This window comes from Bombus fervidus, chromosome 2 (assembly GCF_041682495.2).
Source record: "Bombus fervidus isolate BK054 chromosome 2, iyBomFerv1, whole genome shotgun sequence".
Lineage (NCBI taxonomy): Eukaryota > Metazoa > Arthropoda > Insecta > Hymenoptera > Apidae > Bombus > Bombus fervidus.
In genome coordinates this window covers 3909827-3924469 of record NC_091518.1, presented here as the reverse complement: position 1 = coordinate 3924469, position 14643 = coordinate 3909827, and the positions used below count along the sequence as shown (strand labels likewise).

Here is a 14643-nt window from a genome sequence, read left to right as displayed (position 1 = left end):
TTGAAGATCCAAACTTGAATTCTAACTTAGATGACGAATTAAATAAAATAATATATTAAAGATACAAAAATATACGAAATACCCACAGAAAATACTTGTTATATTTCTCACAAAAAAGTATAAGTCAAATTTTTGTCAATGTAGAATACACTTATATATTCTACATTGTTTTCTTTTGCTTGCGGTCCTAATAATACAGTTGATAATATGGTTCTAATAATATATCCAAAATCCAACAGTTGATCTTACATCGCACTTTAGATATTTTAAGTGTACTTTTGCAAAACTAATGATTCCGATTTTACTCTTTCACCCACTGACCACAAATTTAGTAGGTGAAATAAAAATCCCTATTTAAGTTTCACTTCTCTGGTTACATTTCTAAAAGTACGACATTCCATAAACATCAATTAATATTTATTTATAGTATTATTTTTCTTTTGTCATAATAAAGACTATGCGTAATTCGCGATTACATGTGCGTTCTATAATTAGTGTATGAGCATTGACATTTCGAAATATGCTGTTCCAAAAATCACAAATTAATGATGTATGTAAATCATTGAAAAATTTTGCTGAATTAATAAATTTCCAATATTTTGTCCATTGATCATATGAATAGAAAACTCAATCATTACATTATTATTTAAAATAATTATACAATAAATTGCAGAAAGAAACAGCTTTAACGTTAAATTGATTTTCAACGAGAGAAATTTGAATAAAAAAAATTATACCAAACCGTGAGTTTCGAGTGAGGTTATCTTGATAAACTTTATTCTATGACTATGGATGACAGGGTTGAGTAGCGTGAAATGGTGTTGAACGAGTATGCGCGTGATCACGACCGTTAGAAAATTGCGCCATTTTTTAGTTGTAACTAAAATCATTTTCTAACATTTTTTGGTATCATGGTGAAACATTCATGATATCCTGAGAAGTGGGACACGTGTGGTTTCGTGATAGTGTGAATTTTCCAATTGCACGACTGCCTTTGGACAAAACTCGTCACTACGCTTCATAGAAGTAGCTAGCAAAAACTTCGCGCACGAGGCAACATTTTCTACCGGATTCATTTGAGAAAAGCCGCTTTTTGACTGTAAACAAAATGTCGGTGGATGCCCTGAGTGATGCGGAATTGCGTAGCAAACTGATGGAGTACGGGTATCCAGTGGGCCCGGTAACACAAACCACTAGAAAGATTCTCTTAAAGAAGCTAAAAAATCTCATGGAAACTCGAGGCGGCACAGGGTCACGACATTCATTGGCTGCCAGGTACTTTTAGTTTATTGTATTCTTGCAATTATTTACCATTTACTATTATTATTTAGTATCTTTGCAATATCTTAATGTTTCTTTAAATCATTTGTTTCATTAAATTTTTTTATTGTCTTTGATTTAAATGTCGTAATGCAATAATGTCAGTAAACATGGAATATTTTCAACTTGTAATTCCTTTGTTTACCTTCACTCAATTATTCTTCCAATGAAAGGTTCATGCATTCTTATATGGTTATGCATTATTTGAGATAATGGTTAAGCTTATGAGTTTTGTAATAAAATTTTAGGTACAGCAGTGAGGATACAGATGATGACACAAGTACAACGACTAGCAAAAAGAAGAAGACTACAGTGAGTAGTAGAAGGCAAACTTTAGCAAATCCTATGCCACCACCAGCAGTGACATCCTCAGGTGTAAACATATCAAAAAATCCAGTTAAAGATAAAATAACACATCCTGAATTTAAGGATCCTATAGTGCCAGATTATGATAGTTCTTCGCAATTCACAACTCGTACGATAACAAAAACTATGAAAAAATATATGAAAACTAGTAAGACATCAAGTGTAACAGATGGTTTGGAGACTGGTTCAGACTCAGATGTTGTTGAAGAAGTAACTAAACCATATTCTGCACCTAAATCATATTCCCCACCTAAATCATACTCCCCACCTAAATCATATTCCCCACCTAAATCATATTCTCCACCTAAATATTTGTCAAGTAGTGGAAAATTTAATGAGCCTAGAACATATGAACATAATGTTTCTGATCAAGATCAGGGTTTAAAACCTTACGATTCAAAATCAAGATCTATTCATACGATAAAAGATAATAAGTATAGTGAACCACTTTTTGATTCAAATATTTCTCCAATACACTCGATCAATGAAGATGTGTGTACGAAATCAGACACAAATCAAAGAGATATTTTGGCAAATTATGAAACACCATTCCTGTCAGAATTTACGAGGAGACTTAGTTCAAGGTCTACTAATTTACCATCTTCTTCTTTATCTAGCTTAAAAAGTAAGTCCTTTTAAATTGAAATAATCAGTATACAATATGTATATATTAATGAGTTTCTAATTCATTATTTTATATATTATTGTTTAGGTCCATCATCGCGTTTTACATCAAATTTACCAGATCTAAAAGAAAAAGATTCAAATGGTCATTTCTCTTCCCTAAGATCGTTATATCCAACGTCCAGTTCAAGGTATGTAGATATTCGATGGAATTGATATATTGAGATCAGAATAGAAAACTGTAGGCAAAAATATTATGTATCAATTTTTAAATGATTTGTTGTTTAAAATGCTTCTATGAGATATCAAAAAGTCTGAATTATAATTATATTAATGGCTGTTGCTACTTAACGCTTTAATTTACGACCTCGTTATATTGGTTTCATCAACTGTAATTGTATTGTAAATACAATTTGTATTAAGGTATATTTATATTATAGAGCTATATAAGTGAATCTTCTTCAGTTCCAGGCATACGACATCGTTTGCCGACAGATCTCGAGATACAGTAAATAGAATGTTTAAACCATCATCTACAAATAGGGAAGATATACGAAATAACCACAATATGGTATCTGTAATTTTGGTAGTGGTACTTGCTTTATTTTTCGGGATTCTTGCTGTTATATACATGGGACTTGGTGGAAAAGCAGAGACCTTTCCATCACTTTCAACGGGTAGGTATTCAGAATCGTAACAATTAAGTAATACATATGGACAAATACTTGAAAAGAAATATACAATGCAAATTATATATTTCAACTAACAGCTTGTGGGAAAGTTTTTTAAATAAATTTTATTATTAACAACAAGAATGTTGCAATATACGCGATGTTTTTATTATAAATAAAAATTTTTCAATGTATGTGAATAAAATAATTATTAACATTTTAAAGAGTACTATATATAAATTTGTATTGTATAACAATTGCGAGTTCTAAAGACAAGATCTAAACGTACAATTCTATTCAAATACATTTTATTAATTTGTTATACAAATTATTCATAATTTCATGAGTATTACAATTAATTCTAATAATTTGTGGATTTTAATCGTTTTATACAAATTTCATCTTTAACATTGAATAATGTATAATCAGTTTCGTAATAGTCTGTTTAAGATATGTATTGTTTTTTTTAACATGTATAATAAAATAATAAGTATTACCAATGTATTAATTTTGATATTTTATTTCCTTTCCCATTATAATGATTTTATCCTATTTCTTTTATATTATTATCATTTGATTAAATTGTTCAAAAAATTCTCCTCTTTTTTTATATGCATGAAATAGATACAAGATACATACGATATCTCTTTTACAAGAATAAAAAGAATATTGTTGAATATATATATTATAATTCTTGATAATTTTGTTTTTAGTCTTATATTTCAATTTGTAGATAGCAACATACCATTATGTTTTGTTGGAGATGACCGTGAAGCGCCTGGAGCTAGCTGTGTAATGAAAGAAAATGTAGATTCCGTATTACAATTGTTGAAGCGTCTTCAACCGATTTTAACGAAAAAGGCTGTGTCCATGATATGCGACAATTCCAGTGAAACTCCTTATTTGACCGATTCAGAGATCATGCAAATGTTTACAAATAATAAAGTGGTATGTTGAATTGATTCAAATGGAACATCAAGTATTACATTGTTATAGCGTATATACATAAAACAATTTTCTATACAGAGGAGTTTAGAAGTAAAAGAAGATTTGCAAAACGCACAATTACTCGTCATAAAGAATCCCAAATGGGGCATTTCTCTCATAGATATAAGTGACGATAGTGGAAACTCTGGTGACATTTTGGATTCTTTGGTATTGTAAAAAAGTTTATCGATCATTCTTTATCTTTTTACTTACACGTTTTCTAATGTATATAAATTAAAGAAAAAGGCACCCTTTTGTTACAGGATAAATTATTTTCTACTCGTCTAAGTGGGAAAGTCGGAATGGTGATTATAAATCCTGAGTTGCCGATGCAATGTCTTATCAAGAATAAGCTTTTCACCATATTCTCCTCCCTTCTAATTGTGTCACTTGGTAAATTTTTGACCGACTTATTATGGGAAGAAACTTGTTGAAAATATAACTCTATAAGGTTCTATAATAACGTGATAATGTTATGTTCTAAAGTATTATATTTTGTTACAAGTTTAGTACCTTAATGCTGTAACTACGTCGCATTAGTAAATTTTCTCTTTGTTATTACTAATAATGTTGGTTTTGCAATTCTATTGTGCATGCTATATCGCGAAGCTTAATATGCATGTGTGTGATAATGATAGACTGAAAATATATTGTACTTTATATATATTATAGTAATTCAATTATTATATATTATAATAATTCAGTGCTATATATGAATAATATTGCAATATATTCTCAGGCCTTCTAGCAGCTATAGGGATGCAGAAATTATTCGTTTGGTATATAAGGTATAAGAAAAGTACCGAGAGAGAAGTGTTTAAACTTGTTAGTGACATTATTAACATGGTCGAGATGCACCATCAAAATGCGGCAGTTGCATCATCTGGTGGCACTACGCAAGAAAGTTTTCTTGCCATAAATCATGTACGTGATAATCTTATACCCCCGAAAGATCGAAAAAAGATGGCTGGACTTTGGGAAAAAGCAGTTAAATTTTTGGACGAAAATGAATCCAGGTACAAATCTAATGAAACATTAAAAATTTGATTAGTATATTACGGATATTCATACAAATTTATATTTCTATGAACAGATTAAATTTCCTATAAATGCATAAAAATCTGCAGTCTCCTTATTATTTTTATTATTTATATTAGTTAACATGCATTTCTATGTTTTAAATAAAGCCGTATGATTTCAGAATTCGAAGAGAAGTACAACAGGTTTCGGGGGAAGAATTTCATGTGTGGCGTTGGTTACCTAACAACAGTCTTAACAAATCAAACAGCCAGAATTTTGTTCTAAGTAAAAAGTCTAAAGTATGGCAAGGTCAAGCGTTTGAAACAATGGAAGGTTCTGTCAATAGTTTGACTTGTTCGCCGACACCCTGCTTGAAAATAAGGCATATGTTTGATGCTGATGTGTAAGTATTTTAATAATATTTCTTCATATTTCTTGTATGTATGAAAACATATATATTTTTTTAGAGAATTTGAAGATGATTGGGAAACAAAGGTACAAGATGCTATTTTAGAGAAATGCGGAGAAGGCGTGAAAATTCTTCATATCCGTATAGATCGTGGTAGTCGAGAAGGTTGCGTATACATGAAGTGTATGTCACAAGAAGATGCAGGGAAAGCTTATAGGGCTTTACATGGATGTTGGTTTGATGGTAAGTATTTACACAATTTTTTAATATAATGTTTCTTAATATATCTATATAGGGTATTGCAAAATATGAGAGGAATATTTATAGGATCGATTCTAGATATCAAAATGATGTAAAATGTTCCTGTACAAAAATGTACAAAAACAATAAATATATTGGTATCAATGAATCAGCTGATGATCCTTTCTCTCCATCTGACATTAAGATTTTTATGACACACACACACTCTCTCTCTCTCTCTCTCTCTCTCTCTATATATATATATATATATATATATATATATATATATATATCTGTGTGTATATATATTATGTTATTTTATATGAATATTATACACATATATAAATATTATCTCTTCTAGGTCATTTAGTAACTGTGAAGTACCTGAGATTGGAGAGATATTATGAAAGATTTCCAGACGCACGTCGTTGTACAACGCCGTTGAAGCCAAGTAACAATCAACGATTATCTATGCAAGCTGATTACTAGTAGAAATGCCATGTGGATGTAAAATGACAAAATACCTCTTTGCTTGTATATATATGAATAACAAGCAGAATTTGAATTTTCGCCGCTGAAATGATTGTTTGCGGACCAGAATTCGTGAGACTTCTATTTTTTGCTCTATAAGAGTATAGAATTTCGTACTATCGCGCAGAAATGTAGAGTCTGTGAAGAACTCGCGATTGTGTGATAGAATTCTAAGAATCGAATAAGCAAAGACTTTTTTATAAGCATTTTCATTTTGATTTTGTAACGTGTATATTATTATGTTCTATCACCTTTTTTAAGGTAAGAAAGTCGGAAAAGAATACGAGACTCAACGATTATACTATTTATAAAACTGCTGTAAAGTAAGTGTGAAGACGTAATTTTCAGCGCTGCATTTTGTAAACGTTTTTCAAGTAGCAATATACAATGTTAATAATATGTATATCTAAATTTCTGTGCTATTTGATATACTTTCCTTGTGCGTTAAAGGAACATTAATTTGTCGCGTAATATTTAATCCTCCCACATATGGCAATAGCTTTTCTCTAAATTATTAACGATGCTTGTACCTTATTAACATTCAATGAATTAGAACAATAATACATTATATTCATTCGCAACATTAGTTTGTAGTTGAACTTGACAGATATGAATTAATTAAATAACATATACTTTTTAGACAAATGATACAGTAAAAAACTGATTTTGAATTTTTAAAGAGTTGTCTTCTGTTACTCTTACTAATAAATTTATTTATTTTATTTTAGTAGACGAGTATTGCAAAATACAGTTTATTTTAAATTTTGTAATATTATTTTTAGTACTTTCTTTTACGCACGATATCGCGTGACGACGTATATTGCTACTTAAAATAATGAATAAATTAAATTTTTGTATTTTGTGTACTTTCTAACGATTTTTGATATCTATATATGTTTCTTAGAAATGAAGTTCTGTATACAATATCAGACTTCTTTAAATTATTTACCGTTACATTTTTTTCAGAATAAATAATATCACAGAGATATAAATTTATTTAGTTTTTTAACTAAAAGATTTAATGAAAATAATATACTGTCGAAAATAGTACTATAGTACAAACTAAGGTCAATAGAAATCAATATTTTTTTTTAAATATTCAACATAATTTATCTATTGAAAACATTTTACAAATCTCTTTTTTTTTAATCATCCATTATGTTTTGACATGTTGAATTTAACAATGTTTGATAAATAAAGAAACTTACTTATGTCAACATTTTATAATCTATACAAATCACAATAATACTAATGAGCAAATTATATGTACAACTTTATTCAATCAATGTGATTTTAACAAATGAGATATACAGAATATTTAAACATAAAACAAAATAAAAGAGCACATAAGAAGTAGTATCTTTGATGAGACATCTACAATTCTAAAGTGCACAAAATTCTTAAAAGAAAAATAGTTTTTGATAACTATGATACAACACAGTACATTTAATAATAGTTACATTGTAGTAACAATAAACAATTTCTATTCATAATGACTTCAAGATTATCTGATGTGTGTTTATATTTTATATAATTTAATTTCTGTATATTCACTGTGTAATAATAGTATTACCTCTTAGTTATACATACAAATTGAATAAGTTTTACCTTTAAGAAAAATTTAGCTCGCTTTAAATTTTTATGTATTAAGAGGAATTTAAAAAAATTTTAATAAACATGAAATTCTACATGATACATATATTGATTGTTATATACATTTACATCTTAATATTATAATATTTATTATTGAAACATTGGATTTATTATATATACATATGTTTGTTAGTATAAATATAAAAAATATGCATATTTTTAATATAAATTTTATTTATTTATATTTAATAATTCAAGGAATAACTACTGTTACATATTCTGTTTACCAAAGTTACAAATCAAGTTCTTTCAACTATTAATGAGTTTTCCAAACTTTCTTCAATTTCATGAGTTTATAAGCTGTACTATACTTTCATAATACGATATACATTCTTTCTGTTTAGCAATTTGTTCTTGTAATCTTGCTATCAACAAATCTTCCTTATCTAATGTTTCATTTGATTGTACAGATATCTGTTTTACATTTTTTTATAACAAAATTTATTTGAAGCTCATCATTCATATTTAATACATATATTTCTGTATCTTTTTAAAAACTTGAAAATGTTTTCTAGTGGAAGAAATTATACCAATAAAATTTTCAATTAAAAATGTTATTCAATAATCTAAACATTAGAGCCTACTGTTGTACAACTAAAATTACTTATGTGTTTGAACAAAAATAATTTATGAATAATGCTACCAATATATCTTTTACTTCAGTATTCAGTGTATTGAACATGGGAAGACCTTCATATTTATTTTCATATATTGTAGTCCCCCTTTGCATTAATTGTTTCAAGCTTATTCCTTTCAAATAAAAATACTTCATAATGTATTCTTTGCATCCAAACATGACATCACATATTATTTGATTAAGAAAGAAAGACAAAATAATAATATCACTAATTTTTTATATGAAGAGGAAAAATTGTTTCATTGTAATTTACTAAATGATTATTAGATTTGTAATAAAATAATCTGTATGATAAAAACTAATAGTGAGAAATATAGCGTAATACATATATATGTATACAACAAATATATATCATACATAATGAATTTACTTACAAGAATTTAAAATGTTTACGTATGTTAAGATTTACTCAAAATATTTATTGATTCCGAGAAATAACCAAAGAACTATATTTTATTTCTGAAATAGAAGTATCATATATTTTTTACAATGTTGGGCTAATTTTTTCACTTTCAATTTTTGAATGTGATACATATTTCATGTTTACGTATAATGCAAAAGAAGACGCGAAACTAAAATCACGCATAAAAGACACTAGTACTGCGACTAGCTTCTTTAGTAACATAGTAGGTTATTTTACAGTCAAAAATTTAGCTTTAAGTTTTGGCCACGAAAAAGGTAGATCATAGATTGTTTCCTCTTAAAATGTTATTCAAGAATTTCGTTAAAAATTTATAATAATTACTATTTATAAATGAAGAAGTAATCAATGATATCATATCCAAAAATAGTTATTTTATAAAAAGATATATTTCATGTGAAAAAGATATTTGACAGTACTAAATTATTTTTTTATCATAGCACAATAGTTATTTTTATATCAAATTAAAAAACATTTCATATTTCTCAATTTGATAGTTTGCATGTAAAATTACAATTTTACATGATAAAAGATATTTCGAAAAATTTGAAATACGCCATCTGCAGGGTGAATTGGGATAAATGGTTAGCATAAAACACTATATATATGTTTATCTACATGTTTTACTTATTCAAGAACATAACAGACATGCTTTCTCAATGTTTCAGTCTTTTCCGGTTATACTGTAGCGTGTGCGAGGTAATGAAATCTTGACTGGAAAACATTTTTCATGAAATCCGAAACAATCTAGCAATGCAATCAATGTTGTGACATATTATATGTGTTATTCGAATTCGTTTGACATGTTTGTGCAAGGCTAAGTAATATTTTTGAAAAATGATCATTTCGATCACAATTGCGTATAACCCTACTTTTCAGTTTTCCTAAATATATCTGCTTTATTAGCAAAACTTTCCTGTAAATGTATTATGATATACTTATCTATTTAAATTATTTAGTATTGCAATTTAAAAAATGGAGATAGTCATGTATTATTTTTTTATTTATATAATATTTAAATCTTTTGACAATTTGACTTGATGTTTCAATACATAATCTACAAATTTTTTGTATATTATAAAACAAATACTGGGAGGTATAAATATCAATAATAAAGCATATGTATTATATGTATTTGATTCTGTTTTTGCTTTTATATTATCTTATCATGCAAAATATGGAACATATTAAATTGAAGTGAACATTATACATACTTTCTATATTACATGGAAATGATACTTGCCTACTCAAATTGCAGTAAATGTTATTATGTGGTTAAAAATTAAGTTAGATAAAAATATTTTGTATAAAAATTCTTAAACATGTTAGAACGTTTCATGTATTGTAGTTATATATTTATGTGTTTCAGGATGAAGCAAATTGTGACCAATCAAACAGTGAAAATACCTGAGGGACTGACTGTTACAGTCAAATCCCGCTTGGTTACTGTGAAAGGACCAAGGGGTGTTCTTAAACGTTCTTTTAAGCATCTTGCACTTGACATTCGTGTAAGTAAAGAGACCTAACTAGTTTAAATAATTGATAATACAAAAATATTTAAACTTAGATTATATCTGATGATATTTTTGGATTCCCCTTCATTTTTTTAAATAAATGATATATCTGTATCTGATTAACACAGTATATTAAATAAGTTATAATATAATTTAGTACTGTTATTCAGTATATTATTTCTTTTGCAGATGGTAAGTCCAAAGTTACTGAAAGTTGAAAAATGGTTTGGAACAAAGAAGGAACTAGCTGCTGTCCGTACAGTGTGTTCTCACATTGAAAACATGCTAAAGGGAGTGACTAAAGGATACCAATACAAAATGAGAGCTGTATATGCTCATTTCCCCATTAACTGTGTTATTACAGAGAATAATACAGTTATTGAAATCCGTAACTTCCTGGGTGAAAAATACATTCGTCGTGTAAAGATGGCTCCAGGAGTGACTGTTGCAAATTCAGCTAAACAGAAAGATGAATTAATAATAGAAGGAAATTCTCTAGAAGATGTTTCTCGATCTGGTAAATAGCCATTTGAATTAATGCATTTATACAGAAAAGAAATCCTTGTTATGAGTAAATTATAATTAATAATTATTTTCATTTCAGCTGCTCTTATACAGCAATCAACAACAGTAAAGAACAAGGACATTAGGAAGTTCTTGGATGGTCTTTATGTATCAGAAAAAACAACAGTTGTACAAGATGATGAATAAAAGTTATTCACAATATGAATGCAGTTTTTGTTAATATGTATTTTATTAATGACCTTTTGTTCATAAAATAAACATACTATTTTTTATGGAATATAGAAATTTTGTTAATGCGCCATAATAAAGTTATATTTTTCATAATGAAATGTATTTGCAGACTGACTGTAGATAAGATCAAAAGGTATTTACAGGAGATAAAGTATATTTCATGTACTTAAATATATGTATGAGAAAATAGTATGTAGATAAATATGTAAAGCAATAATTTTAAGTAATTAATGAGAGGGAAGGTAGCGGCACGTAGGTAAGTTTGGTAAAAATTCTAAGGTTAGGAAGTCAATGGCCATTCTGAATTAAATCTGAATGTGATAGCATAGTATAGCATCCTGATAATAGAGATCTATTAATGGTTATTTGATTTTATACATACATATTAAATTTGTTAATGAATGATATAACAATTTAATATACAATATAGCGATTAAGTAATGCAATCATTTATAAAAAGAAGTTAGACAAATCTCTTTGGATATTATTGTCGTAATGATCTATGTAATAAATAATTTTAGATAGAAGCTAAAGATGATAATCATAGATATATAGAGCATAATTTATCAATTCTTAAATATAAAAATATCAAAATTTATGATAAAATATAAATCTTTCAATTATTACTATCTCCGAATACCATTGTAATTAAAAAAAAAAGCACATTGCAATGATACTTTTTAATTAAGAAAGTATCTTTGTATTTTTCTTTGATGAGATTATTTAAAATGTATTCTTTGTGACGTGAGAAAACTTTATACTGATGGTACATTAACTTTGACCCTTTTTTCTTACAGTGTCAGAGTAATTAATAAACGATTATATACTCGTAAATATTATACTTTCTGACAATTAAGAGAAAGTTTGTCTTTTCCATTTTCTATAATCACTCGAACGAAACGAAATAGTTTCCTCGTACATACCAATTTTTTATGTGATCTCCTACATTTTTTGAAATTGATGATAAACTTACTTTATATGCTAAGACTCGGATACTGATGTTCTTAGATCGTTTACATATAACCGATCTGAGTTATATTTAAAAAGTAAATTCATATACATATATCTCTGTTATTATTAAATCCAAAAATTAATTTATTTAATATTCATATATGGTAGGACTCTTTAACCTTTAATGAGCAAATCAAAAGAATCATGAAAATGATATTTCGTGAAGATATTACGTGAATCTTATACACCAAATATTATTATCTCACACTAGTGTAATACTATACTCCTATTAGTAATATGGAGATTAAAGAAAGTTGTGTATTGAATATCTTTTTCAAGGAAATCATCGAAAAGATTGAAAATAGCGGGAAATTAGGTAATCGAAAAAAATGATCAGAGATATTATTATGTACATGAAAAATGAAAATATTTTTATCTTTCATCGAACAATATTTTTATTGGTGTTTCATACATTATAATCTTTTAATATTTTCGAAATAATAACAGAAATTGTAACAATATTACAACTATATAAATAATTAATTGTAAAAAATGTGAGAAATAATAGAAACTTTTGTTTATATGTGATATTTGATGGTGAATGGTAAAATTTCAGTTGTAAGACAAAAATTTGCACGGTCTGAATTGGTAATATAACGGAAACATCATGTACGATCTCTCAATGGTTGTGTGATCTGAAATCTTTTTGAATAAATGATCAAAACAACTATACGATTATTTTTTAGGAAGTTATTATTATGCGAATACTAGACATGCCGTATACTAAATTCACTTTTAGGAATGGTCAACAAAAAATTATAATTTAAATATGTTAAATACAATTGTTGATCAATTTATAAATATTTATGAAATCCTTGATGTTTTTAATAATCAATAATTTCTTGTTTGACATAATTTTGAATTTGTTTGAAACAAATGACTACGTTAGTCGAAACTTTAAAGTGTTTATGGATGATAAATAGATAGTACATAAGAAATGTGTAAGTAACTAATCAGTAAAAAGATTTGTAAAATTAAACTTTACTTTTTAAATATTAATTTCAATGGACTTATCAATATATATATTGTATCCATACAATCTTAAATTCATTAAATCCATTGTATAATTACTATTTACATTAAAGTTAGAGTGTTTTATAGGTAACATACACACTATTGACAAAGAAAATCATACAAAAATAAACGAAAGTTTATTATAAACAACTTATTGATTTCTAGTATCAATATTATTGAGTTATTTATATTCGTAGTATGATAAAGCAAGTTTATAATATAAATGCCGTTGTTATACTAGGTTTTATATTATAGATTTTATACTATAGTCATTATATTAATTTATGTGAGAAAGAAGCAGAAGAAAACAGTTAAAACATCATGATTTCGTAAAAGTGGCATTATGTTAAAATTATATAAATTAAAACATTTAATCTTATTAATTAATATATAAGAATAGATGTTACCTCATGATTTGATCATAGATACAATGAACAATAAACTTATATTGATTGTGAAATACGTTCATAGAAAATATATTTTTGTCATGTATAATATAAATAAAAAAATAATAAACAATACTAAAAAATTAATAAAATTTTCTCTGTCTCATAGAAAATGTTGAGCACTTCACGATCAAATTTTAAGGGCAATGTATAGATAATTTGTATTAGTTCCACAGATTATTTAATTTTAATAGGCATCTATACATGTCTTCTTTATAGTCTTATTTATTATAGTTTTCTTTACATTTATCGATTCCCCAATGTGGTTACAAGACTTCCGATTATATATCTTTCCTTATGAACTACATCAACTGTCATTTCTTTACGTTGACTTAACTACCTTATTCTATATACATTTACAATATACAAACTATACTCTCTTCGCTTTTTATAACTAAGCTTCGTGTCGACCTATCTCTTCATGCGTGTGAGTGCATGTGCTCCTACCTTCTCCTAAAACTTTTATTGTTGTATATAATTTTAATTTACAATTAGACCTACAGTATTCATACATTACAGTGTACCAATGCGCCAATCATGTGTATTGTTTCTCTGTTCTCTCTTCCATTCTCTCCGAATGAACACACACACATAAATACACACATATATATATATATTATATATGTAAATATATTATAATATATATATAATATATATATAATAATAATAATAATAAATTCACTTTAAACAAATAAATAAATAATAAAAAAGTTCGATTATCTCATAATTTTCGAAGGAGAGAATCTATGTTAGTTTCACGGACTATTTTTAATAAATATATACATATATATTTTACTTCATATATATATATAAATTTACTTTTAATTAATAAATAAATAATACAAAAATTTGGCTATCCAACGAACAAATTTTTAATAAAGTGAATAAATAATTTATAATAAATAATCAATAATTAATTAAAACGCGAATATTCATCTTCGTTTTCTATAAAACAAAGGTAAAAAAACAAGTTTCGAATAAACGAGCGTAAAGTACCTACTTGAGAATCGTTGCGTGAAATAG

At 26.8% G+C, this 14643-nt stretch overlaps 2 protein-coding genes and 1 long non-coding RNA gene across 4 annotated transcripts; 2 read left to right on the top strand and 1 right to left on the bottom strand.

The window, feature by feature from the left end:
* The first annotated feature begins 553 nt into the window (after positions 1-553).
* Positions 554-7863, top strand: Man1 (LEM domain-containing inner nuclear membrane protein MAN1). Its single transcript, XM_072022496.1, has 11 exons — positions 554-1275; positions 1569-2311; positions 2399-2501; positions 2776-2987; positions 3715-3929; positions 4008-4136; positions 4232-4361; positions 4708-4984; positions 5170-5391; positions 5456-5640; positions 5999-7863. Exons 1-11 carry the CDS (start codon positions 1109-1111, stop codon positions 6124-6126), a joined length of 2511 nt encoding a protein of 836 aa, XP_071878597.1. The 5' UTR covers positions 554-1108; the 3' UTR covers positions 6127-7863.
* Positions 7858-9114, bottom strand: LOC139998159 (uncharacterized). Its single transcript, XR_011803193.1, has 2 exons — positions 8833-9114; positions 7858-8710 (listed from the first exon to the last, which is right to left on the bottom strand). It is a non-coding gene; the product is annotated as an uncharacterized lncRNA (long non-coding RNA).
* Positions 9115-9446: 332 nt separating this feature from the next.
* Positions 9447-11119, top strand: Rpl9 (ribosomal protein L9). 2 transcript variants are annotated; one of them, XM_072015537.1, is made up of 4 exons: positions 9447-9578; positions 10249-10387; positions 10583-10910; positions 10998-11119. In XM_072015537.1, the coding sequence occupies exons 2-4, from the start codon at positions 10250-10252 to the stop codon at positions 11102-11104; spliced, it is 573 nt and encodes a 190-aa protein (XP_071871638.1). In that variant the 5' UTR covers positions 9447-9578; position 10249; the 3' UTR covers positions 11105-11119. The 2 variants fall into 2 exon arrangements, with proteins under 2 accessions (XP_071871638.1, XP_071871630.1); XM_072015529.1 differs by lacking the exon at positions 9447-9578 and having other exon boundaries at positions 10230-10387.
* The last annotated feature ends 3524 nt before the right edge of the window (positions 11120-14643 follow it).